The 25,228-nt window shown below is 43.2% G+C and overlaps 1 protein-coding gene across 1 annotated transcript; it reads right to left on the reverse strand.

The window, feature by feature from the left end:
• Window positions 1–5,332: 5,332 nt before the first annotated feature.
• On the reverse strand, window positions 5,333–25,217 carry mfsd3 (major facilitator superfamily domain containing 3). The gene is made up of 6 exons (XM_070834535.1): window positions 25,145–25,217; window positions 23,836–24,656; window positions 16,348–16,495; window positions 11,617–11,717; window positions 9,439–9,548; window positions 5,333–6,970 (listed from the first exon to the last, which is right to left on the reverse strand). The coding sequence occupies exons 2-6, from the start codon at window positions 24,533–24,535 to the stop codon at window positions 6,764–6,766; spliced, it is 1,266 nt and encodes a 421-aa protein (XP_070690636.1). The 5' UTR covers window positions 24,536–24,656; window positions 25,145–25,217; the 3' UTR covers window positions 5,333–6,763.
• Between the last annotated feature and the right edge of the window lie 11 nt (window positions 25,218–25,228).

Raw genomic sequence — 25,228 nt, forward strand, 5'->3', positions numbered from 1 at the left:
TTATTCTAACTAGCTTGATCTTCATGTCGTTTTGGATTTTCTGCAAATATGCAAATCCAACTGGGAAAAGCCATAAACGTCAGCCTCCGAGTGGTAATTAGAAACTGAGTATATGGCTGTAAACAGGCTGTGAACACGGCGTGGATTCCTCTGATCTCAGCAGTGGACTGTGAAAAAACCAAAGCCATACAGCCATGAAACATCATCACAAAAAAAAAGAAAAATATGGATGGTTTTAGATGTTTACATGCACACAAAGGCACAATTAATGCCTGTGATGGATAAAAATAGGAACATAAGGCTGTTAGTTAACACAGTCCAAACGACAGTGTAAAAACTCATTGATACGCTAAGTTGTGATCTTGAAATAACCTGCGAGGATACCACCACACACACACACACACACACACACACACACACACACACACACACATACTGCAGACTCACAAGCAACAACAGTGCAATGATATATAGACAATAGTGCATCTTTGTGCACATTTGCTGTTCTGTATGTGAAATTCTGTCTCTGTCTTTGCCTCTTTCTCTCTTTTTCCAAAAGAATCACACACTGTTTACGTTGCCATCTTCAACACGCGCTTCTTTGTCTCTCATTGGAATATTCATGCCAATTAAAAGCCTGTGCCTAAAAATAGACAACTATGATTATGTTGGCAGGGAGCAGAGATCCTATATGAAAATTAGTTGTGTATTATTAATGAAATGAGTACAGAACACACAGTTCAAGTTATTCAGTGGGGTCGGGCTCGTGGTTACTGCTCAGAGGCGGTTAAGGTGAAGTCGTGGCATTTCGGTGGAAGCTAATTGAAAATTCTGCTCAGGCTCTCATCAAAATGGAAAAGGGCTGTTTCTAAATTAAGTGCAGGGGATTATGTGCGTGATTTTTTAAATTAACAGCATTCAAATACTGGTAATTCCCAAAAAGAAAAATTCTCAAAAACACGATTATCAGACACCCTGAAATAACAGAGCAGGATAAATGGTCATGTGCTGGATTTATTTTGCAGATTCAGTGTGTGTGTGTGTGTGTGTGTGTGTGTGTGTGCTTTCAGACACAAAAAAGGCAAACACTGCCTCAGTTAATAATTTTACAGTAGACTTACAGGAGCATTTCCAACATAAAACACATCTAAGTCAAAACCACTGCACAGAAGCACTGTCTGAATGTGTAGTTCTGCATTAAGGTCGACTGAGTGCATCTCTCTGCCCGTTCCCACAGTGGCGATCAGGTCATGTGATCTACACACAGGTGTGTGTTGTCACCAGGTAAAGATATCTGCCTGCCTGCAATGGAAGAAAATACACCAGCGCTCGCCTCTCCTCGGGCTAGAGTTACGGCTCGGCCGTTGTGTCTTGGCTAACAGCAAACTGAACCCTCACTGCTCCTCTGTCCATCCTGCATTAAAGCCGCCTCGCTCCTATACTTCCTCCATAGATCCTGGTCTGCCATGTCTCCGGTTTCTTTTCCACTTCCTCCACGAGCCTTCGCTGATGTGATGCCATGCAGAGAATCCATTAGGTGGCTGAAAAAAATCTACTTGTTCAACTTTGCTCCATCTGCTTTCACGGCCTCCAGAGTGTTAGCATCGCCTGCAAGAGAAGCTGAATGTTTGTTTTGAATTCAGCGCAGGCGTCTCCAGTCTGCAGCCTCCACAGGTAGTTATTCTGTGTCCATAAACAGAGGAACAGCTCAGATGATGAGATTCTGCATATTTACAGTTTATATGGTCCATCTGCACCAGCAGCTACACACCTCAAGTGTGTACTTTAGTTAACACTTTACACGTTGACCTCTTTGGCCTGAACCATGACACTGACAGGCATGAGAAAACAGCTATTTCACAGTAAAGGGCTGTGGTCTGTGTGTGTTTTTAGGTAGAAATGATAGTGAGATCTTTCCAGCAATATTAGAGATGATTTGTCACACATTACCTTTGCTGAAATCACCAGATATCTAATTGAACAACTGTCTCTCTCTGTCCTACTTTCTATTTTCGTCTTTTTCCTCTCACCTTGTGTTTAAGTGGGAATATCATTACTATGGTTAGATCACTGTGGTGGCCTCGTGTTGTGTAGTAGTAGTGCTCCAACTGCTGTCTGTAAACTTTCAGTGCAGTTTTATTTTCTTTGAAAATCACATTTTATGAAACAGTTTGTCCAGACATGTTTGATGTGAACAGTGTCCGTTTTAATTACGTTAAAAGTATGATAGTCATTAAAGGTGCGGCCCAGAGTTTGTCCTACCACTGAAGGGCAGGTTTAATGGCGGCCTGCTCCAACACATTCTTTTATCAGTTCTGGTTTCCACAGAGAGTTCCAGTGATGCTCCTCAAGAACAGTGAGTTTACAGAACGCATGAACACGTTTGGCATTAAAATGCATAATTTAAGGCCATCAAGTACATATGGAAGAAGAGCTGATAACTCCAACCTCTAAGGAGCACTACCATTGTCACTCTAATCAGACCATTTGTTACATAAGTGGTCCTCCAGTAAAGATTGTTGTGTCAAAGACAGTAAGCAATAGTCAGTGCAGTTGGCTCATCATTAAAAAGATATCACCATTTCATGTGTGGCAAACATGTGAAAGAGTAAACCAGCGTCTAAATAAGAGTGAATCTGATCCAGAATCTTGTGAATACATTTTGATGTAGGTTTGTGTTCAAATTGCTTTCAGGCAGATTAATTATAAGGGAATTTGCTCCAATTTAGGCTCTGATTTATTGACCTATAATTTTCTAATCACATCAGATGAGATGATTCTTTCATATTGTTTACACCCATAGAGAAATGATAAATATTTCTGGGGGGGTTTTCAGTGAGGAAAGTGTGTTCTGGTATAAAACAAACACAAATACATATGTGGAGCCTTCATGTGACTGTATGATGAAGTTGGTTGAAAAAGCAGAGGAGAAAAACAAAGACAAGGGACTAAACGGTGGGAAGGATGAGAGGAGGGAGAGAGAGGGAGAGAGAGGGAGAGAGGTGTCCATGTCTCTCATTCTGCAAATAAACAAAAAGTAAACAGCAGTGGAGGAAACACAGTGACACTTGATGCTGCTGATCGCTCCTCCACCTGCCAACTCAGGTTTCCCAGAAGGCCATTCTGCCGGCCAGAGGACAAAAGCAGCGCAAAAAGCCAACACCTCTCTCCCCCTGCGGCACTCGGAGACAAAGGAGGCAAAAAAAGTGATACAACACCTTTGTTTGCTGAGATTAAAACATGTTGCATTCTCTGCCTCCCTCCCATCCTCTCTCCTCCTCCCCTCCCTCCCTCTCTCCCCAGAGGTAACTCTACCAGGCAAGAGATGCAACTGTCAGTGAACTCTCTCTCCAGTCTTGGTGGCTCATAAAATCTGCCTTATTATTTCCGTGTTTCTCATTGTTCAGGTATCATTGTGGCGCGCCTTGTGACGCTGTGATTAGCGGATCGGGCTTGGCACGGGGTGAATGAGCAGGCCTATCCTTTTGCTGCGTCTCCTGTGTGACACGGGTATAAAGTTGGTGATGTGACCAGACTTGTGCCCCGGCCTGATTGTTAATGACTGAAACTGAATAGGTGTTGACATAAAAGAATACCCAGCCTTTCCCTTCCATATAGGCAATCTGACTCTGATGTTAACAGCTCAGGAATTCGCACATGTGCAAACACGAGTGCAATGTGCACCACTATTTCACAGTAATCTAACCACTGAATAATTGCCCGATCCATGTACTGCGATAACACAACACTTTCAGGTGTACGGTGCTCTTTATGTCTGCAGCAAATTGAGCCAGCTTCTCTCACACTTGGCAACCAGTCTTATGCAACTCCCACCACTGTTGTGATGCCGCAAAATCAGCGGTCTACATGTGAGGCAACACGCACATGAAACCCACCAATCTATCACTACAATGGCGGCCCTGGCAGGGAGGGTGGCCCCCAGACACACACTCTCTCCGCGGGGGGTTTCTGCCAATCTGGCAACCGCAGTGGGAGGTCTCACTCTCATCAGCACTATAGGATCCAGACCACTTGTCTACCTTTCCTCCTTCTCTAAGTCTGCGCACAGGCTTTAAAATGGAGCTGGTAGAGGATGTGGGTGCAGTAAACACGGTGGGGTTTTTTTCTACTTTGTGTGTTTAAGTGGAACCTTGCTCTGAAGAAATAGTCCCGACGAAGACTAGTTACACTGTTACACTTTAAGTAGAAATAAAATTCAGTTAACCTCCGTTGAATAGGGGTGATAGTGGAAGTTTCTAGGGGGAGACTGCTTCCATATCTTTCTTCCATTTCAGGTAAACACTTTTCAAAAATCCAGCTCTATGTTGAGAGTGAAAGTTCATGTTTGACCTTGGAAGCCTTGGAATAGTTGACAAAGAATCTCCTTGTACGGTCCATTTAAAAAGAGTTCTGTAGCTTTTGATTGTGTCACTTGATCTTCACTTGCACAGTTGGAAGTTCAATCTCAGCTTTTAAGGGAACACGGATGAGAAGTCCTTCAAAAGCTCAGAAAAAACGGAAATGTGAACATCTATGATTCAGTGACAACTGGACAGACAGCCATCTGCTGGGGATGATCAGGGGGGGGGGATGCAATCTAAAGCCCCAGAACAGCTACTAAATGGACCTCGTGGTGGGATTGTTCTGTAAACATAAAACGCTAAGGTTTCCCTTTTCCTTTGGCTTAGTCCAACCATCTATTCAGGCGATATCACCGACACAAATGACAAAGAAAACTATGTTTTAGTCTGAATGCATGAATGTAGGCTGGAGCTTGTCCAGTACATTGTAAATGCAGACAGTTTGAATCTTTACGTCATGATCACAGAGTCTCTGCTAAAATTGCACTGTAAAGTAAAAGAAGGCCTTCCTGCGTATATACAGCAAACACCTCCCTGTTTTCAGAGAATAGCGAGTGGATTAAAACATAAGCCTCTCTCTTCAAACCCTCCGTCTATCCTGCTACACAAACAGTACGCCCATATAATGAAGCCGGGTGAGAAAGTGTAAAGTGGAGGTGTATTGAGGGGCCGTGTAAGCTGGCCTAATCCTCCTTCACAGCATTTGTTGTGTCATTAGAGCTGTATGGGTTGTGGATCCTGTGACACGGGCTCTATTCACTCCCGTAGCCCTCAGCCAGTTCACTGCAGAGAGCCACTGTTGTGTTTGGAGCAGCTTTAAGCCACGGTGGATTTTCAAAGGTGGGAGCGTCCTTAAAGACCACACAGGGCCTCTCCCCTGGGGACGGAAATGTGGTAAAAATCTTGGTGACAGGACGTAAATACCAGAGGTCAGGCAAAAATACACCAGACTCTACTTTTCACTTAGCAGCTTTATTGTTTGGTGCAAATCTCATGAAGAGGACCTGGCTACATGTGGTACAGCGTCCCTTTATTTATGGTGTGGGTGAAAGCAGGTGGCCAGCTGTTCTATTTTGGCTAAATTTGCTGATTTTCACCAGCTTTATGTAAACCAATCTATCCTTGTCTCCTATCAACACAATTAACAATTTTAAGTCTTAATTTTCATTAATACCCACTCCCACAGAGCCTGGTGAAAGAAGAACATTCTGCGCTGCTGCTTCATTCATACCTTAAGCGTGGAGAAAATCATTTTACACAGTACAGTGCCATGGAGAGTTACAGCGTATTTTATTTTACTAGTATTATTATTGGCTTTTTTTTTTTAAACACAAAACATGTGAAACAATACAAGAAGCCAATGTCAGTGGTATTGGACTTTCAAGTTTTTATAAAGAACAGTTGTTTTCAGAGTTTATTGATAAGTCTGAGTCTTTGACTGGAAATCTGAGACAAGATGGCACCATGCAGGGTGTAAGGCTGAGGGTTCCTACACGGAAGTAAGCTGTCGGGGTTGAAGTCTACCGGGAGTTTACTCTGAAAGTCTGTAGTGAATTAAACAGAATAAATGATCCTCATTCAACGGCTGAACCGCATTTTTATTCCCCTTTTTGAAATGAAAGGTTAACTACAAACCTACGTGGGCTTAACTGGTGAAACTATTCATTGTGGACGAGCGTCTATTCTACATGAAGCAGCCACTGAACACTGACCTCCTGTGTATCGTACCATATAGTGCTGATACGAGGTAGTAGAGATTAGTTCATTTATAACTGTAAACTCAGGAGAAAGACTAACATATTCACATACAGTACATATGATAGAACAAGCATCACAAAGTAGCGATATTGCTTTTGGCTACAGCTCTTATTGCTGGCTTATTAGAAAATTAAAATGGCTCATATGATGAAAACAGCTTTGATTATATTTCCCAAAGTACTTCACCACTCTCAGTGCAGTACGCCTGAATGTCACTTCCCAACGCGCTGCAATTCATTGCGCTGACGCGATGCACCAATCCCACACTGTCCAGGAAAATCAACACAGCAATGCTTAGCGTGCTCATTCTTACCAAAGCAGTATCTGAAAACATTCGCCGCGCTACTGTAAAGGTTAAGACTTTTCCAGACATTTAAAATGCAAAATAAATAAAAGTAAGGCCAGTTTTGCCAGTGCAATGACAAAAATACACTCTGTAACAGAGCTCTCGACTACATGGCTGATTTCTCCTTAAAAAATGGTAGAACAAGAAACTTATTTAAGACGTTCTATACTGAAATGATTTGCTGAAGTGTTGTATTTAACGGGTCATGGACTTTTGAGGTGTCTGAATAAGTTATCTCAACACATTTCCAGCACCTGCAGACACTCCGCATCAGGACCTCGTGACCCTGATCCTGGTCTCACTTGGGCTGATCTTTGAGCTGGTGTTCCCTGAGAGCACCAGTGAAGGTGGCCGTCCACACGTGAAGGGCCGTCCCGGCGGAGAGGGTGAGGAAGACGAGGAAGGCAACTTGGAAACCGAACCAATCGACCACACCTCCGGCCAGAGCGCTGAACGTCAGCTTCCCCAGCACCTCTAGAGTCGCCAGGAAACTGTAGTGGGTCGCCTGAAGGGGAGAGGAAGAGTGGAGAGGGGAAAGGAGGGGAGGATCGATGAGAGAAGAGATTAAGCGGAGGAAGTAAAGGAGAGGGAAGTGAGCTGAGAAAAAGGACGAGGGGGAAGGAGAGAGTTTGGAAAATAAAGGCACATTGTTGGTTTAAGGAGGGAGTAGTAGATGGGAAAGTAGGTGGGTAGAAAAGGCGACACTCCATCCTGTCCTGTAGCACTGCTTATCAGCTGATGTTTTTGAACCTGTGAGACAGAATAATTGGCAACAACAGGCTAAAACAGACAAGAGAAAATGGAGAGAAAACAATAGAAGAGAAAAATAAAAAAAAAAAAGAAACAAGAAAGACTGGAAGCCTGAAAGAGAAAGCGTGAGATCATGGCCTGAGACGATGTAGACCGAACGAAGAAGAGTATCTGATCTCAGCCTTAAGGCTTTCAAGACGGGGGGGGGAGAGAGAGACAGAGAGAGAGAGAAGGGGGAGAGAGAGAGAGAGAGAGAGAGAGAGGTGGACAGAGATTACCTAATCTCCCCAAGCCTCCTCCCTCCGCATGAGAGTGCAGCATTTAGGTGAGGCAGGTAGCTCCAACACAGCAGAAGGACTCTAGTGACACCTAGACCGTTTACTGAACAACTAATTCTTTTCTTCATTATAGCAAATGTCTTTAACCCTTCTGTCAAATAGTTCACATGTTTAATTTGTAGGAATCATGAGTTGAAAAACAAGTGATTCTGAAATGTTCATGCACAAATGACTCAATAGAGGGAATGTGACCTTCAGTCAGTTTGGTCAGTTCAAGTGGACGCTGTAGATTTAGCTGGTTTTAAAGCACGAGAACTAGAACTGGAGCTTCAGTGATTAGTCAAATAATTGATTAGCAGATTGAGTAGAAAATGAATATTTTGAAAATCCATTAGGTTATTTTTTGTGCATGAATAACAAACACTCTGTGGTTCGAGCTTCTACAATGTCAGGATTTGCCTTTTTCTATGTTATATCCTTGTTGACTAAAAGTCTTTTAGTATTGTACTGTTGGTAAGACAAGACAAGACATCTGAAGATGTCACTTTGGCCTTTTTTTTCAGTATTTCTGATCCAAACGATTAATCAGTTAATCAAAACACAATACACAGATTAATTGATAATGGCTTGCAGCCCTAAATCCTTAAATCATACAAATTTGGACTGACAAGTAATTCTGACATGTTTTCATCCACGAACGCTGCCTGAATGAAGTTTTTACAGCAGAACTGAGAACACCTGCTCTGCTTTGTACCACTTCTGTTCTGTACAGAACATTTCTTAAGAGTCTGAAAATGAAATAGCGCGATGGGAGTCGAGGGGGTGGTGAGTTTAGACTACCTGAGCTGTAACTGTGGTCTGTACACTGAGGTAGGGAGCTCTGAGAGCCTGTGTGACCACAGCTAAGTGGAGTGCCTTTATTCTGAGCAACTTGTTTAACAGATTCGGTTTCTTTCTCCTGGGGATCGTTAACAAGCACTCACACTATCAGCTTTCTGTCACTGGATAGCACTACCTTCAGTAACACACACAGATACACACAACGGGTGCAGGCGAGCTAATGCTCTCCCCTCCCGTGCACACACACACACACACACACACACACACACACACACAGTGAGTTTCACACACCGACACACAAAAAAGCAAACAGTATATGTGTCATGAGAAGCTCTCAAATTAACCGCAGTTCTCAACATCGCATGTTGTGATTGATTTTCCTCTGTTATTTATTTTATCAGTAACCATATCCTGATAACTGTGCCACAGTGATTTTCTACCCCCTTTCTTTTCCACTTAAAGAGTGACAGCAATTTAAATGATAATTTGTCACCTTCAGAGATTGACGGAGTGACGTCTGAATGGCTGTGTGAACAGCGATCACCTCCAGGCAACGATGGCCCAGTTACGACGGGGACAAAAGGAGTTATGTCAAAAAAGAGAAAACGGGAGAGGAGAGGAAAAAGTCAGGAGTGGAGAAGAGAGCGTTTGAAGGACTGGAGAACGACAAAGACAGAGAGTGAGGTGGTAGGAGGGACAATGCCAAAGAGAAAAGAAGTGATGAATAGAGACTGGGTCTGAGATTTTCCAGGTGGAAACAGCTGATGGGAACTGACAGGTGTGGGTGACAATAGGTGTGGCACTGTATGCTAAACACTTCCTTCTCCGGCCCGCTCTTTGACAACCACAGGAAATGACCTAAAATTATATAATGGCACAATTAAACCAATGAAGGGGAGAGGAAAGAAGGGAAGGAAGTAGGGAGAAAAGAAAAGAAAGACTGTGTTGTCTGTTAAGCCACAGGAGATGACCTAACGCCGAAGAACGAGACAATTAAGGCTAAAGACGCAGTGAGAGAATAGAGATGAGGGTGGAATTATTGAATAACAGCAGCCTGGGTGTCCAGAATGAGGCTGTCGGCAGGTATGATTAAAGTCTGCTTTACCTGAATGCTTTCCTCGGCCCTCTGAGTGCAATGCATCATGGTAGTGAAGGTGAGCGTGGTGATGAGACCTCCCAGGAAGTGCTGAACGCTCATGCTCAGGACGGCCATACCTGCGGGAGCGAACACAAGCGACCAAGTCAAGTGAAAGCAGGCAAGTTTTTCTGACAAAGACAGAAAAGTATCGGTTTTACAACGCTGCCTTTGCTCTGCTACACTTCTCACTATACTATTCTATGTAGAAGTCAAAGCGGGGAGACAAAGCAGTGGGAAACGGTAAGCTGCTGAAGTGTCTCCTCTACTTTCTCGCATCATCACCATCCCCCCCTCTTGTACCCAAAACACATGTAGTGTATCCTCTGAGGGGAAGTGGCAGAGCGGTGTTAGTGGGAAAACACAGAGGAACCACAGAGCCTATCTGTCTCTGCTCCCGCTAACACTGAATAATTCACTCAAGCCACCAGAGTTTTTCCTGAATAAGATTCTTCAGTATAAGCGACACAAGACTGTTGGAGTCACAGAGATATCCGACTGATCAGACTGCCAGTGTGGGAAGCAGAGGGTTATCATGTAATATTGAAAAATCAGTAACTGAATGTTTTTCCATTTCTTTTTTTTTAATTTTTGGTTGAGTTTTCCTGAAATCTTTGTTCTGGGTTTAAAGCAAGGGATGGAGGGGGGGTGGGTGGGGGGGGCTCAACTTTCAGTCTGAGAGGTTTGATAGGGGAAAAGACAACTCTAACAGAGATGAATGGCGCGGATCTGAATCCCAAAAGCTTTGCGACCGGCTGGAACAGAATCAGGCGTGTCATTCAGACATTAATAACTGAATGGCTCTCTGGAGAGAGAGAGAGAGAGAGAGAGAGAGAGAGAGAGAGAGAGAGAGAGAGAGAGAGAGAGAGAGAGAGAGAGAGAGAGAGAGAGAGAGAGAGAGAGAGAGAGAGAGAGAGAGAGAGAGAGAGAGAGAGAGAGAGAGAGAGAGAGAGCACGCACCTGCCTATCAATCCACTCATGATGTATTAATACTGAGCATCTGGTTCAAAGCTCGTACTGGAGGCCAGTGGTTCCCCACCTTTTTTTTTTTTTTTATTGTGACACTGTGTTTGACAATTTCTATAATTCTTTGAAATCGACGATCCAACATTCACGCAGCGAGTGGCCAGAGGCTGAGAAAGACTGGAATATGTGTTATTCCAGTATTTTACCTTCTGACGTGGTCAGACAATTCATTTCAAAGAAAACCACCACCTTTAAGATGAAATAATGTCCCCTTATCCTGAAAACATCTCTGTACCAGGAGCAGCTCAACCAAAGAGGGATTTCTGCTGAAAGACTCTTTCATTTACTTACTTTTAGAGAACTGAACTTTTTTCCTCATTTGTTTTTTTTTGTGGCAATTTCACCTTTATTGGACAGTATAGTGAAGAGCAGATATATAGGACCCTACCAAGTGAAGGCCAAGCAGGGCGCCCAGAACTAAACCTGTTGTAGGCCAAGTGTTTATAGGAGCCACGTCACCCGACAACAGACCAGACAGGTGAAGGCATCAGTAGTTCTACTCAAACATTTACAACTTTCACTGTGAGGGTAAGTATCAGTCCTGCTGTTCAGATGTTACCTCACTTCAATATCCGATGACATGCCAGCCAGCTGAGGTGACAGAAATAAATGACAATAGAAAAAATGGACAACACCCACCTTATGTCACAAATATCCAGGGGCTGAACACAATAAAGTGAGAGGACTGGAGGGGAGTTGGCTCTCAATGCTCGTTTTTGAGAATATAGTTTGCTGTGTTTTTAACGTCTTTCAGTGTTTGGTGTACAGCATCATTATATCTGAGATTACTCACCAATCCAGTAGTTTGTGACTGATTCACAGGACTGATCTCATTGGAAGCCTTTTAAGTTCAGTCAGTATGACTATTGTGTTCATCCACATACACTTGCATTGTTCCTTTGTGACCTAAAGTTGTGTATTTTATGTACCTCCATGGTTCTAGCAGGCCAAATGAGGATGGTTGGTGTATCTGAGAACACTTCACATCACATTTACACCTGAGCACCAGCAGAAATGGACAAACTGGACCATATAGGATCAGGGCAATTGGTAATATGTTTGAAAACCGTTGAACAGGCACCTGACACCTGGTCTGCGAGTGTATTTCAGTCTGTCTCTCACCTTTCATGAGTGGTGATGGTTCCAGTATGGTGAGTAGAGAGCTCTGGAAGACCATGCTGATGGTTCGCAATACAAACACACGTCGCATCAGAGCACCGATGCTGAGGAGAGACCAGCCAACAAGCACATCAGACATCAGACAGACGTCCACCAACTTTTAGCTACGAGGGTGACTGATGAGCAGTGTGATATGTGGCTCAAAGCCAGTATCATTACATTTGGAGACATTCTGTATTTCTTTGCATGTCAAACACAATTGCACACACACACACACACACACACACACACACACACACACACACACACACACACACACACACACACACACACACACACACACACACACACACACACACACACACACACACAGACACACTCACAGACAGACAGACAGACAGTAACATGCGAACACATGCTTAAGTAAACAAGTCCCCAGACACTAATTGATTCCCTGTTAGTGCAAGAAAATCATCCCCCTGTGGGTTTGGTTCGTGACGTAATCAATAACCTAAGGAGATCCCCAGCATGAGGAAGATAATTAATCACTGTTAAAACACACACACACAAACACTAACACACTCACACTGTTGTGTGACATTAGGGATTAACAATGCCAATCACTCAGAGGATGCCTGCCACTCAAAGGACTGCGTGTGTGTTTGTTTATGTTTTTTTGCATGTAATTATTTATGTGTAAAAAAGGCTGTGAAGAAGAAGGGACCTGTCACACAAAACAGGATATCTCCTTTTTAGTTGGATAAGTGCACTGAGTGAAACTGTGAACAGTTTCAGTCCATGGTTGGGATTCAAAGTTTCATGTTCTTCTCTGCTAAGTTTACCAGCTAACTTCACTCTCCTGCTGCGAGAGACTAGCCCCTGACCGGCATTTGGCCAAGCAGTGATCCAACACACTCATTCTGTCCAGTAAGTGTAAACCCAATGAAAGCCAGTCCACCCTGGCTGACCCTCCTCACTGTCTGGCTATTTAAGTCTTGATTCACTGTTGACACTCTTTTAAGCAAATGTCTTGTTTTGTGCTACCAACAGTTTGAAACCTAAAGATATTCAGTTTATCGTGATGTTAAGACGAGGAAAAGCAGACAATCCTCATATTTGAGAAGCTTTAGCAATCAAATGTAGGAGATATCTGCTTGAATATTGAAAAACAATAAACTGATGATAAAAACAGTTGATTATTGTTTCAACTCCAATACGTTCAGTGTCTCAGGCTTGTACGGCACAAACACACCCACCTGAATGCTTCTTTTATATTTGCCCTTGTGATATACACACTCGAAGAGAAGCGCCTGGGCCCTTTCAAATACCACAAACACAACACAAGCCCACTTGTGTGTGTGATTAATTAAATTGACTATTAAAGAAAACAATTGGTAGTGAACACTGTCTTTGACTCATTCTGAAGAGATAAAACAGTTTGCAAATGCTACAAATATTAAGTAACAAAGAATTCCATTTATTTCACTTTTTATTTCTCTCTCTCTCTCTCTCTCCCCCCCTCCCCCCTTCTCTGTATCTTCTCCCCTCACCGTCTCTCCCTTCTCAGCCCAGCCTTTCCTTACCTCTCCACTGGAAAACCAATCCTGCATCATTCACATGCTAAAGACATTCTTCTCTCTGCTGCGCCTTTACCTCCCGTCTCAATGACAGCCTTTCATATCACGCACTCTCGAGAGATGCTGAGTGTGTGTGTGTGTGTGTGTGTGTGTGTGTGTGTGTGTGTGTGTGTGTGTGTGTGTGTGTGTGTGTGTGTGTGTGTGTGTGTGAGAAAAAGAACCTGCCTGGCTGCCACCTCACACGGGCCGGGCCCAGATAAGAATAGCCACGTTCTCAGGTTGCCAGTGGCGGTGGTAAAGGGGGTCATTCACTGACCACTCAGCCATTTCTGATGGTGGGGAGGATAAACCTTCCAACTGAGCTTTTAGAGGTGGGACCACAGCCTACTGGGCAGCGTTTTCTCTGTGTGTATGTGTGTGTGTGTGTGTGTGTGTGTGTGACAGTAAGTAGTAAGGAAGGAGAACTGTTCATTTGACACTAGACGGTAAATGCAACTATCACATTTTAGCACATAATCTAGAACTGAGTTGTTTAATCATGACACTGACTGGAAATGGCTGGGAAATCATTAAATTAATATCTCGACAATATGTTTCATCACCTGTCATATGATACATATACACACACACACACACACACATATAGATACACATTAACTCATGGTACTGCCAGAAAAGACTGAAACTCCTGACGCTCCAAAGACGCTGATAAGTCTACATGGCTTTTGCAGCACGCCTGACTCCCAAAGCATTTCAATCTATGCCAGAAGAAGTCATTTAGATTTTTGTCTTTGTCAGTGTGTGAACATTTTACTGCCTTTACAAGTGAGATGGAGAGAGAGAGAGAGAGAACGAAAGATCGAAACCCAACGTATGACAATGACATCTTTTGATATTGCTTTCCCCTCAACTAAAAGTGTCACTTTACAAGAGGAGAAATCACCTTGGAGCCAGCTGAAAACACAAGGACAAAAAGAGCAACATCAGACAGAGCGCAGATCAACTGACACATGTCGACTGCTGGGCGAAGCATGCAAACACACACAGTAAAAGCAGATATCAACACAGAAAAAGGCTCAAATACAATGACTGGCATACTGTATCTAGAGTTAGTCTGATCCCCCTGGTGTTATCAGGCAACAAGTTAGCTTAACATTTTCTAAATGAGAGTTAAGAGAACAGTAATGCATAGTGTGGGAACTAACACACTATCCTCCATAAAGGCATTGTTATATATAGTTCCCATTACATCACAATGGCCATAGGCAGGGTTGAGCTATGCTGTACTCCCAGTATAAGTAGACATAAAACCTTATGCAACGATGGTCAGGCACAAATGGCACAGCGTCAATGTGCTGAAGGGGGGAAAACATGTAAAGGCTACATACAATCATATTTTTACGACAGACATTTGTACCCTGAGTACAACTGTGCTCAAACAGCTCATTATAAAGATTTCTCTGCATGCATTATCGTCTGTGTTGCTTCTTAACGCTGAATACCCGAGCAAAACCATCGCACTTAAGGAGAACACCGGGGTCCGAACATCTAATGACAATAAATCCAATCTAATATATTGAAATACAGCCATTTTGATATATCAATCAGAAAGTCTCACATCTTAGTATGTGCCTGTAAATCTGAGAATTAAATTCAACTAGAGTTGCACGTTGTCTCTGTGATCAAACCCTGAGGGGTGTGTGTGTGTGTGTGTGTGTGTGTGTGTGTGTGTGTGTGTGTGTGTGTGTGTGTGTGTGTGTGTGCATGAGCGTGTGTGATGGATTTGCTGCTCATGCTGTTCTCACACCACACACCAGACACAGGGGGTCCCTGAGCTCTCAAACAAGGCTATGTTTACTTAAATTACTGTACACACACAGTCAGACGGGCGACACACACACACACACACACACACACACACACACACACACACACACACACACACACACACACACACACACACACACACACACACACACACACACACACACACACACACACACACACACACACACACACACACACACACACACACACAAAGGCCTATGAAGAGTAATAAAAAAAAACTGGAGTAACGGGCACAGAGTGAAGAGGAAGAGGAGGAGGAAAAAAAGCTGCAGGAAAGTAGGAGTCCATGCACACAAAAAGCTTGGGCGAAGAAGAAGAGGAGGAAGATGATGATGACGATGATGATTGCACTGTAACATCTGATGGGATGAGAGTTTGATGCCGTGAGACATAATGATCATGTGGTGTAGTGGACTGTGCCTCATCATTCTTCTTCTTCTTCTTCTTTCGCACCACTGGAAACTCACAACCAGGTTTTTCTATCCTACAACAGCTCATTTTCACCCTTCGATTCTGATGTGATTTACCAACACTAGTTGTTTTCAGTTGTGTTGCAGCAGCTTGTGTGCTGCTGAAATTTTATTCTTCTGCCGGCAGCATGGTTCCAGTGTTTTTCTACTACTTTCAGACCGGCTTGTTTCTAATGAAGAATTGTTGTGTTTTCCACCTTCTCAATGTATTGGAGAGAATTACTCTGTCAAGACATCCCACAAATCACCTGTGACCATGGGAGCCAGTAAATGATCACATTCATTCGTGAATATTAGAGCTGAAACAATTAGTCCATTAATAAATATGTGTATTAGCAGAAAACTATTTTGATGGTCAATCAAAAACTACCTGCTTCCATCTTCTCAAATGTGGATATTTGTTTGTTTATGGCAGTTAACTGAATAGATTTGGGTTTTGGACTACTGACAAAACAAGTTATTTAAAGACATCATCTGTCTTTCAGTAATTCTTGACATTTGTAAATAAAAAAATGCTTGATTGATTTCTTGAGAAGATGACAGATGAATCCCTAGTTAAACTAAATGTTAGCTGCAGTCTAGTGAATATTGGCCAGCTCCACTGAAGAATGAGGATTTGGTGACATGCAAAAAATGTGTACTTTCACAGTGTGCAGTCTTTGACTTTCACATGCATTTTTATAAATTTTTAAGGGCATTTTCCCCTGAGCGCCAATTAATTTTAAAACCCTGCAAAATGCCTGCAGGGTCACAAAATACTGCTGCCACACAGAAACGGCGCTGGTGAAGTCGGTGATAATGAAAATGATGTTGAGAGTGATGGTGCTGATGAAGGCTACCTGCACTGAGCGAGCAGCAGGCCTCCCAGGGACGACCCACAGATGGAGAAGCCCATGGCGATTACCCCGTTCCAGAAGCCGAGCTCCCTCGCGGTCATGTGATGATCCAATAGGAAAAGAGGAAACATGGTCACTGCGCCCTGCTCACCTGTGGGGCAGGAGAGAGAGAGAGAGAGAGGGTGGTGGACAGAGAGGGGAAGAAGGGAAGCAGGAGTGAAATATACAATTAACAAACCATGTACTATGCACGGCATGTCTCTGACTAAGCATTACTGTTTTTCACATACAGTAAATACGCGAGACACTTCCTGAATACACACGTCTATTCCAATCACAGTCAAATACGATGAGGATGTTCGTCTATTCCAATCACAGTCAAATACGATGAGGATGTTGTAGCAAACTGTTTAGCCTGCAAGACTGAACAACATGGTTTTCTTGAGATGACAACTGCAGAATCAAATACAGCACACCAACACGCTGCGCACCTAGGCCTATTCCTGGAAAGTGTCAATAATAGATGCCTGACAAGAAAAAGAATACCCTCAGTCACTTTATCAAACGGGGGCCTAGCACTTTTCCTAAAGCACAAAAAGGAAAACACAACAAAAACACAAAAACTTCCACAGATGAAACAGACCTCACAAAGACCTTTCAGTCAAAATAAAAAGTTTCTGTCACACAGTAAGACTTTCTCTGTGTGGCGTTGAGTGTGGGGGTAATGTTCTGCTGAACATTACAGTAAAATATTCAGTGGCACCGACTATACGCCATTATTATATTAATGGAGACTGACTTCAGAAAGACAGTGGGACCAAGGAGCTGCGTGAGTGACAGCTTGGCTCCCAGACTGCTGTCAAAGACGACGCAACACAACCAACGACTCACTCACTCAGTCAGCCAGGAGACAAACAAAAATAGAGAAAGAGGGAGAAAAAAGACAGATGAAACAGACTGAAATAAAAAAAAATAATAATAATAAGAGAAAGCTGAGAAGCTCCCAGTGATAGGGAGTGTGGCAGCAGAACGAGTGTGTCACCGCTGTAACAGTGGTGTGACACCCCGGCAGAAACGTGGGGTAGGAAATGTGGATTCTCTGTGTACTGTAGGAAACACTCGTCTCTCAATCCTGTCACTCATGTTTCACTGTCGGCAATTTACACATGGTTAACACAGACATGAAAATTAAATTAGCCGATAAGACTTTTCCATAACACATCCAACCGTCTGGTAGACGAAGGTGTTGTGTTTTGTTTTAGAAACGTTAAAATATAAGTGAAAGAGAAACAAGGAGACAAAGAGTTATTGTTACTGCTAGTCTACAGAGGTCTCTCACATCACAGCAGATCTACTGAACCGTATGTGGTTTGCACAATAACCAAAGAACAAACTGAATTTGTTTAATGTAGGATCATTTTACAAATAAGTCACATGACAGCAACATGTAAACTGTACTCTTGTAATTTTACACTTAAAGTGGATCTTTATAACAAATCACATGCCATTGTTGCCACTTCACGCACCCAGTGGGAGCTGCACTGATGCACTCACACCCTCTCTGTGCATTATTCACATTTTAATCTCTGTCATCCTCTGTGCTGAACTGTTTTGAGCTGCATCAACTGTGCGGTAAGCATATTAGTCATAATAAAGTAAACATTGGCAGCAGCGGTACCCATGATGCCTGGGTTGTTTACCCATGGTTCTGTGCTCCCGATCCTGTCTGCCTGTTGTTTAGCTCAGAGCTCAGAGCTTTCACAGTCCTGCCTTCAACTAATTATTTCTTTAAAGAGGGGGGTTGGGGGAGGGCGTGCAGACAAACACAACCAGGCTGATTATTCCTTTCTATAAATATTCTCAAAGCAACAATTGTCCATTTCAGCAGGGATTTCATTAGACATCCGCAAAGATTAAACAAGCAGAGTGGAGGGTAAGGAGAAAGGGGTGGAACAAGAGCGAGGGGGGGGGTGCGAGAGAGGAAGCAGAGAGGGGAGAAAGAGAGAAAAGTGAAAGACAAAAAAGAAAGTCAATGATAACGTGAAAAACGACAATGAAAGAATAGAGAGAGAGCAACGGCAGGAGGTGAAGACGGACAATAGAAGTCAATACAAAAAGATGAGATGTTAAGCAGGAAATTATAAAAAATAAAAAGATGGGAGTGAAACAGAGACGTTATTCTGAGGTTAGTGAAGAGGAAGCAGAGCGGGGACAGCAAGGGAGTTTTTCAGTTAAAAAAAAACTGTTTATATTTACATTAGAGACAGACGGCAAAGACAGATACAACAATTTCAACAATTTTTAAGTGGGAAAGTGACAGAAAGGCAGGAGGCGGGGCTGATTTGTTTATCCTCATCATTTAAAGGTGAGTTATGACAACTGCAATCACTTACTAGATTTGCATGCAGGTATAGCAGTGTCCAGGCACCCAGAGGAAATAAAGATGTGGATAAGAACAAAACAATTTAAGACAAATTTTTGATCAGCTTCTTTCTCTGTTGGCTGATCAATACAAATAGAGAGCACACAGTTGGAACAGCTTTGGTTACTTCACCAAAGACATTTCTGTCTCTGTGTTTGTGTTCCTGCTTGGTTTGAAGTGGGCGAGGCTCAACTACAAAAGGGTGTAAAGGTCCCAGATTTCTCAGATTTTAGCAAGGCTTGAATAAAAATCTGACAATAGTTGTTTCGCTTATTGTCACCGTTCGACACAATATCCTGTATCTCCAGTGTGACTTTTAATGTTTCAGAATAAATAAATAAACAAATCACACTGACATAGTCCAGCTTTTCAGTGTTATCTCATTAAAGGTATGTTTTTTTACTTTAACTTTAGTTGTTGCTTATTAAGTCATGAATATTTAATGTTAGATAAATACTGAAGCTTAGAAACAGAGTTTTCAGATGCTTTAACGGGGAAAGTGAGAGAAGGAGCAGTGTTGTTTCCGTTACTCTAGTTGGTAAAAGATACAACATCCATAATTTGTTAAAAATGGATTTCATCAAAAATTGACTGACAGCTTTATTGCACAAAAGGAAGCTGTTTTATATTATCACTGTTAGCTTTGCTGTTATGTACGGACTGAAAAGTTCCACACATAACACCTTAATGATTAATCCACGGCGGGTAGATGGTAGAAACAGTCTGTCTGTACATTCATAAAAATACGAATACACACACACACATACATATAGGGGGGCTGGGTGTTAGTATAGGGAGCGATCAGGGTAGGGTGAGTGTGAATTGAGGGTGAGATGAGGGTGAGAGGTCGACGAGGACAGTGGGGTCAAATCCTGACGTCCATGCTGCAGCTTAGACAAAAGAGCTGGCAGAGCAGGAGAGATCAGTGAGGACACTCAGTCCCCCACAGAACAACATTATCACTCCCTGCCGAGAGCACAGTAAACAGAGACAGCTTCATACATACTACACGTTTATGCACAGCACACACATGCACACACACACACAAAGGTCGATGTGCACACACATGCACACACACCTTTCAGCTCCTTTGGCTCCCTAAGGACAAAACAGTAAACAGAGCCCCGTCTATACACACTTTCACAATATCCTATGCATATTAGTATATTGACACACTCAAACACACAAGGAGTCCCTGCAGATCAAGAGCATGGGAAAATATACTCTATACCTACCAACCATCTCTCCACCCAACCCAGACCTGCAAGGTTATTGGGTTGATTTTATTTATTCTATGTGTTTAAATTCTGAGAAATGAGGTGATGTTAATTTCTATTCAGATTCTTAAGAGTAAAGACAATTTTATATGATGGTTCAGTTTGTCTATGATACATAAATCAAAATGTCTCTTTTAAAAAGCACTCTGGGTTACAGAAGTATTTCCTATAATACCTTCACATATGCAGTACTTGATGGCTTCATTAATAGCCATTCATCAGTATTCTCAGTCTAGTTTGAGATGCAATCCATGATCCAAACATGAAGAAAAAAGACTACACACCACCAAATTTAAAGGCTTAGGACCTGTATCTTATATCTTAAGTATGACACTGACAGAGATGGTGTTGAAATCCACAGAACTCTAGACCACAATTAATCAAATAAGTGATCAGTGTTTTCTAATGTTGTTGAAGGTTATTTATTGCAAGTGCACCAACAAAATGGCCCAATATGATCAATTATCATCCACTGACGAAAGCACACACTGCTCTTTTTTGATCATTGATCATCATACAACACTTTGTTTTTATCTCATTGGGTGAGATTTTTGTATTAAAAAAACAGGACCGGACATCTAAGCATGTAGAAAGATCTCGCACCTATACGTCTCTGCATGCATACGTGTGTTTATTTCTATTGCCATTTTGCTCTTTCTCTCTCTCTCAGGGCACCATGTGGTGGTTGTTCATTAATTCATCCCCTCCTTCAGCCTCCCTCCCTGCAGTCCTTCTCTCTCCCTCTGGAAGCCCCCTCCTACTCCCTGCTCAAGTTTCTCTCGTCTCATTCCCACTCTTCTGTCTCCCTTCGTCTCTCTGAACACCATCACGACCCTTAAACCACTATCGTCCGCATCCGACGTCCACGTTTCTCAGACTGTTGTGCCAACTGGACCACATGTTTCATGTCAATACTGCTTTTGTTGTAAATCAATTAATTAATGATAGAATGTGTTTTACTGTATTCACACACTCAGTGCATCCCTAAAAACAGTTCCTCCAAATCCCTCACTTTACCCTCTCAACCTCAGCCCATCCACCTTCAGACTGTGCATGCATGTCAAATGTGTTGGTAAATAAAAAACATGACTCTCTTCCCCTTCTCCCTCCCATCAGACATTTTAAGGAAGAGAAAGCTATGCATTAAGGGTCACCTTAAACATGTTGCAGAAGGCCAAAACAAAAAAATACAGTAGAGGATAATGGTCATTACATTGGATTAAATTTGCAATGACACAAAGACAACAACATAAGACTCATGGTCAAGTGGTTTCCACTGTACACATGACCCTCCCATTATAGTCAGCACCAGGTACCAGTTTAGTAGGTAACTAACAAAAACTAATAGTTTAAAACAGCCCTGAAAATTATAATGTCCAGATTTTGCTGAAGCTGATTTGGAGGGAAGTCAATTCAACTTTATGGTCATTTTGGAGGCAGTAGTTGTACTGCCTCCAAAAAAAAACTGTACTGCCTTACAATGAGAGGTGCTGCTAATATTTTGTCATACATATTTAAATCAATGAGGCGTACCTAAAAAAAATGAGCAACTGAGCGCGTTTTACCATCAAGCCTCCGAGCTGGGAAAGGTTAAAGGGGCACAGCTTTTTATCTGTGTTCATCCATCCATTCCTCCGTCCACCTGGTCAATTCCCTGAGAACGCCACCATCAGGGTCCTCCTCTTTTCCCCATCCTTCTCATCTCCTGTCAAACACACAAGGCCACTGGCTGTGTATCCTTAAGAAGAACCAGCTCTGATGTACGCCACGTCAGAAGGATAGTAGAATAATTATGTTCCTCAAATGGTCAAATTATCAAAATCATTAACATTTGAGTTTACAATCTGTTCACATCTGTGCTCACACACAAAGGCAGATGGAAACAAGCCCATGTTTCCCTGTGTTTTACCACAACAAGATATTAGAATGTTTGTACCCGACACTTGAGCAACTTTCCTCCCCCTCACATCGCCGTCGGTCCCGCTGAGTCTACCCAGACAGTTCTCCCATCATGCCTGTAACCTCAGATGGCACAGGGGTCACAGTTCAGATACGAGTCTCTCAATGATTGGCCACTGTGTTGGACCCTGAGCAAACTCAGAGTTCATTAGGGATGGTTGAGGGAGAGGGGTGTGGGTGTGTGTGTGTGTGTGTGTGTGTGTGTGAGAAGCAGGGGGGTGGGTTCAGACAGACAGATCACTGGTCTCACACAAACATACCCACACACCCCTTGAACAAAAACAATACTGTCTCACATAGGCAATTATGCCGGCACAACCAGGCCTAATCGAAAATATTACACAATTCTTTTTTTCCCCACAAAGGTGAGAAATATTTACACTACTACAACAGGAAACGCTAACAAGTGACGAGGCTGTTAATGAATCTACAGAGCTCAGTCTCGACACTGAAAACACTTAATTCTTTTTGTAATCATGAGCATCAGCCGATGTGTGTGTGTGTGTGTGTGTGTGTGTGTGTGACAGAGAGAGTGTCGAGGGGGGAGGCATTGCTCCCTAGACAGATTAGGGGGTCCAGCCAGCCTTCATATTTTGTCTAGTAGTGTCGTCTGCTTGGGCTCATCCGATTACTGAGCCACCCTTAACACTCTCTCGAAAACACACACACACACACACACACAGACAAATTAAAAACAAAGGCACACACATCCAAGCACATACACAAGTAAAGACTATGCAAATGTGAGGAGACAATTATATTTCCACCACCCACCCACCCACACACAAACACACACATATAAACACACATCAGCGTGATGCGCCGTCTTCCATTTCAGTTTCTGAACGCAACAGAAACAAAGACACTCTAATCCTTACATAATCCCCTTCTGCTACCAAACACCAAACTCTGGTCATATCAACTCTCTCTCCCACACACACACACACAAGCTCGACTGATCCAAAACCACTTTAAATTTTTTGTTTCTTACTGGAACTCCTCACGTACAAAAGTGTGTGCATGAACATACTATGCATTCAAACCAACTTTGCATTCATGTTCAAATGCCTTAGGTTTACATTCTTATAACAGTGACACTAACAACAACTGTAATATCGTAGCAGGGCCTGTTTTTGTGTATACGGGACCTGCTACCACACAATAAATTGTCTAACAATAATAACTTCCCTAACTTCTTCAGCACACTCACTGTTCAGTTCAGTCCTCATGAACACACCAACAGAGACATCTAGTGGACAGCTCTGTGCCCCACACCAAGGCAGGAGCACAGCTGAGGAGGAACTCAAGTCCACAGTGGGACAAGGCAGACCATTTTAGGAAATCTAACTGGTTATTGCTTCAGGATAAGTGTCTCTTTATCCTGTCTGATAAACTGGTCTCCAGTTTAGAGCTGGATGTGCTGGGAGTGTTCCTATTTTCTCTTTTCTGAGCTTTTCTTATCAGATTTTTGTTCGTTTACTGGTATCCGTCATGATCATTTGAGCTCAGTGTGCACATAATGAGCGCTCAACGGTTAGTCGGCTGAAAGAAAATAATGACTGATTAAGTTTTTCAGGCATTAAACAATCAAAATCTCCTGCGGTTCCCAGGTCCCAGCCTTGCCACTGTAAGGACTTGCTGCTTTTGTCAGTGTCATGTCACTGAACGACTGCTAGTCATGCAAAATATTTGAAATTGTCACCGTAAAAAGTGACTTACAGGCAGATTGATCAGTAATAATCATCATTTGAAGCCGCTCCAAAAGCATTGTGGTTTCAGTATTTATTTATTCGTGTCAATATAAACAAGTGTTTGCTTGTCAATCAGACTCACCTAGTTTGTATGTCAGCACATACAGGACTGTCCAAGGGGTGCCAGGCACCGCCAGCAGCTTCCTCCACACCCTCCATGGTCTCATAGCGTCCGCGCCCTGCCCTCCCCTCCTGCTGCCATCTGTCTGCGGGCCCCTCACGGTCTCATCGTCCAGCACAGGGGCCCCCCACACAAACAGAGCCACGCCTGCGTACACAAACGTCAGCAGCATAAACATCCAGCTCCATCCGGCCACATCGATCACAGCCAGCAGACCGCCTCCGGCAAACACCGATCCGGCTTTGTAGCCCACCACTTGGGCTGTGTTGCCCAGCCCCAGCTCCCCGCGACCTTTCAACAACCCCACCGCGGCCCCATCTACGGCAATGTCCTGGACAGAGGCCAAAGTGTTCATGGCCAACAGGGTTCCTGCTACTCCGTAGATATGTGCTTCTGGGGCCAGAGCGGCACTGGAGAGGCATGTCAGAGCCAGCCCAGAAACCGTCCCCACCAGCCAGCGACGCTTGGTGCCAATCCGGTCAACCAAAGGGGCCCAGAGCACCTTGAGGACCCAGGGGAAGTAGAGGATCTTGGTGAAGCCGATGCGCGTGAGGGAATGACCGGCTCCACGCAGGTAGACGGGAAGTAAAGAAGACTGGAGACCATAGGGGATGCCCTGGACAAAGTACAGCAGGCCCAGAAAGACTAGTTTGTCATTCATGATCTACCTCTAAATAGTGAGCCCCTGTTTCTGAGCAGACACTGCAGTGGTCCATCGGTCAGGTCATTGCTGGTAGAGGAGCTCTTCAAATGGACTGGCTGATCCTGATGAACTGATTGACCTGAAATGAAAAGACAGGGTGTCAGGTTCAGCTTTGTGGGTGTTGCACTTTTAATCTTGTTGAAGAAGATATGGAGAGGCTCCAGACATCAGCTGCTCCTTAAAGGGATGCGGCTCTGCTGCCGTTTTACTGTTCCTCTGCCCAGCTCAGGTATCAGTAACACTAACCTGGCTAACGTTAGCTGCTCAAAGTCAAATGACTTACACACACAAACGTGCTCGATATCACGGTAACCACGTGTGTTTTCATCACTTCACGTGAAGTAAAACACAAACGTGACTATGAATCGTTGACATTTTGCTGTTAGTTCATTTGCTGTCAAACACGCTGCCTAGCTACTGTTAGCTAGTTAGCTTGCTGTCATGCTAAACTTAGTACACGAACAGCTTTTAAACACATTTGTGCGACACGCAAATATCATTAGGGGTTTTTGTTACACTGAAAACAAGCAGTTCCGTATCTGTTATGAGATAAATCTTCACACATACGAGGAAACAAAGTTGGTTAGCCTAGCGTTAGCAGACCGGTGAGGTGCTCCGCTTGTTTATAGTTGTGGTCTGTGTGAGCTAGCA

The sequence above is a fragment of the Pempheris klunzingeri genome, chromosome 7, assembly GCF_042242105.1.
Source record: "Pempheris klunzingeri isolate RE-2024b chromosome 7, fPemKlu1.hap1, whole genome shotgun sequence".
NCBI classification, from domain to species: domain Eukaryota; kingdom Metazoa; phylum Chordata; class Actinopteri; order Acropomatiformes; family Pempheridae; genus Pempheris; species Pempheris klunzingeri.

Bases quoted from the DNA above. Each gene is read 5' to 3' on its own strand.
- mfsd3 (XM_070834535.1), bottom strand. From the start codon at position 24,535: ATGAATGACAAACTAGTCTTTCTGGGCCTGCTGTACTTTGTCCAGGGC. The intron at 16,496-23,835 runs GTGAGTCTGATT...CCTGCCCCACAG, and splicing joins TGTGCTGACATACAAACTAG to GTGAGCAGGGCGCAGTGACC. The intron at 11,718-16,347 runs GTAGCCTTCATC...GTCTCTCCTCAG, and splicing joins CTGCTGCTCGCTCAGTGCAG to CATCGGTGCTCTGATGCGAC.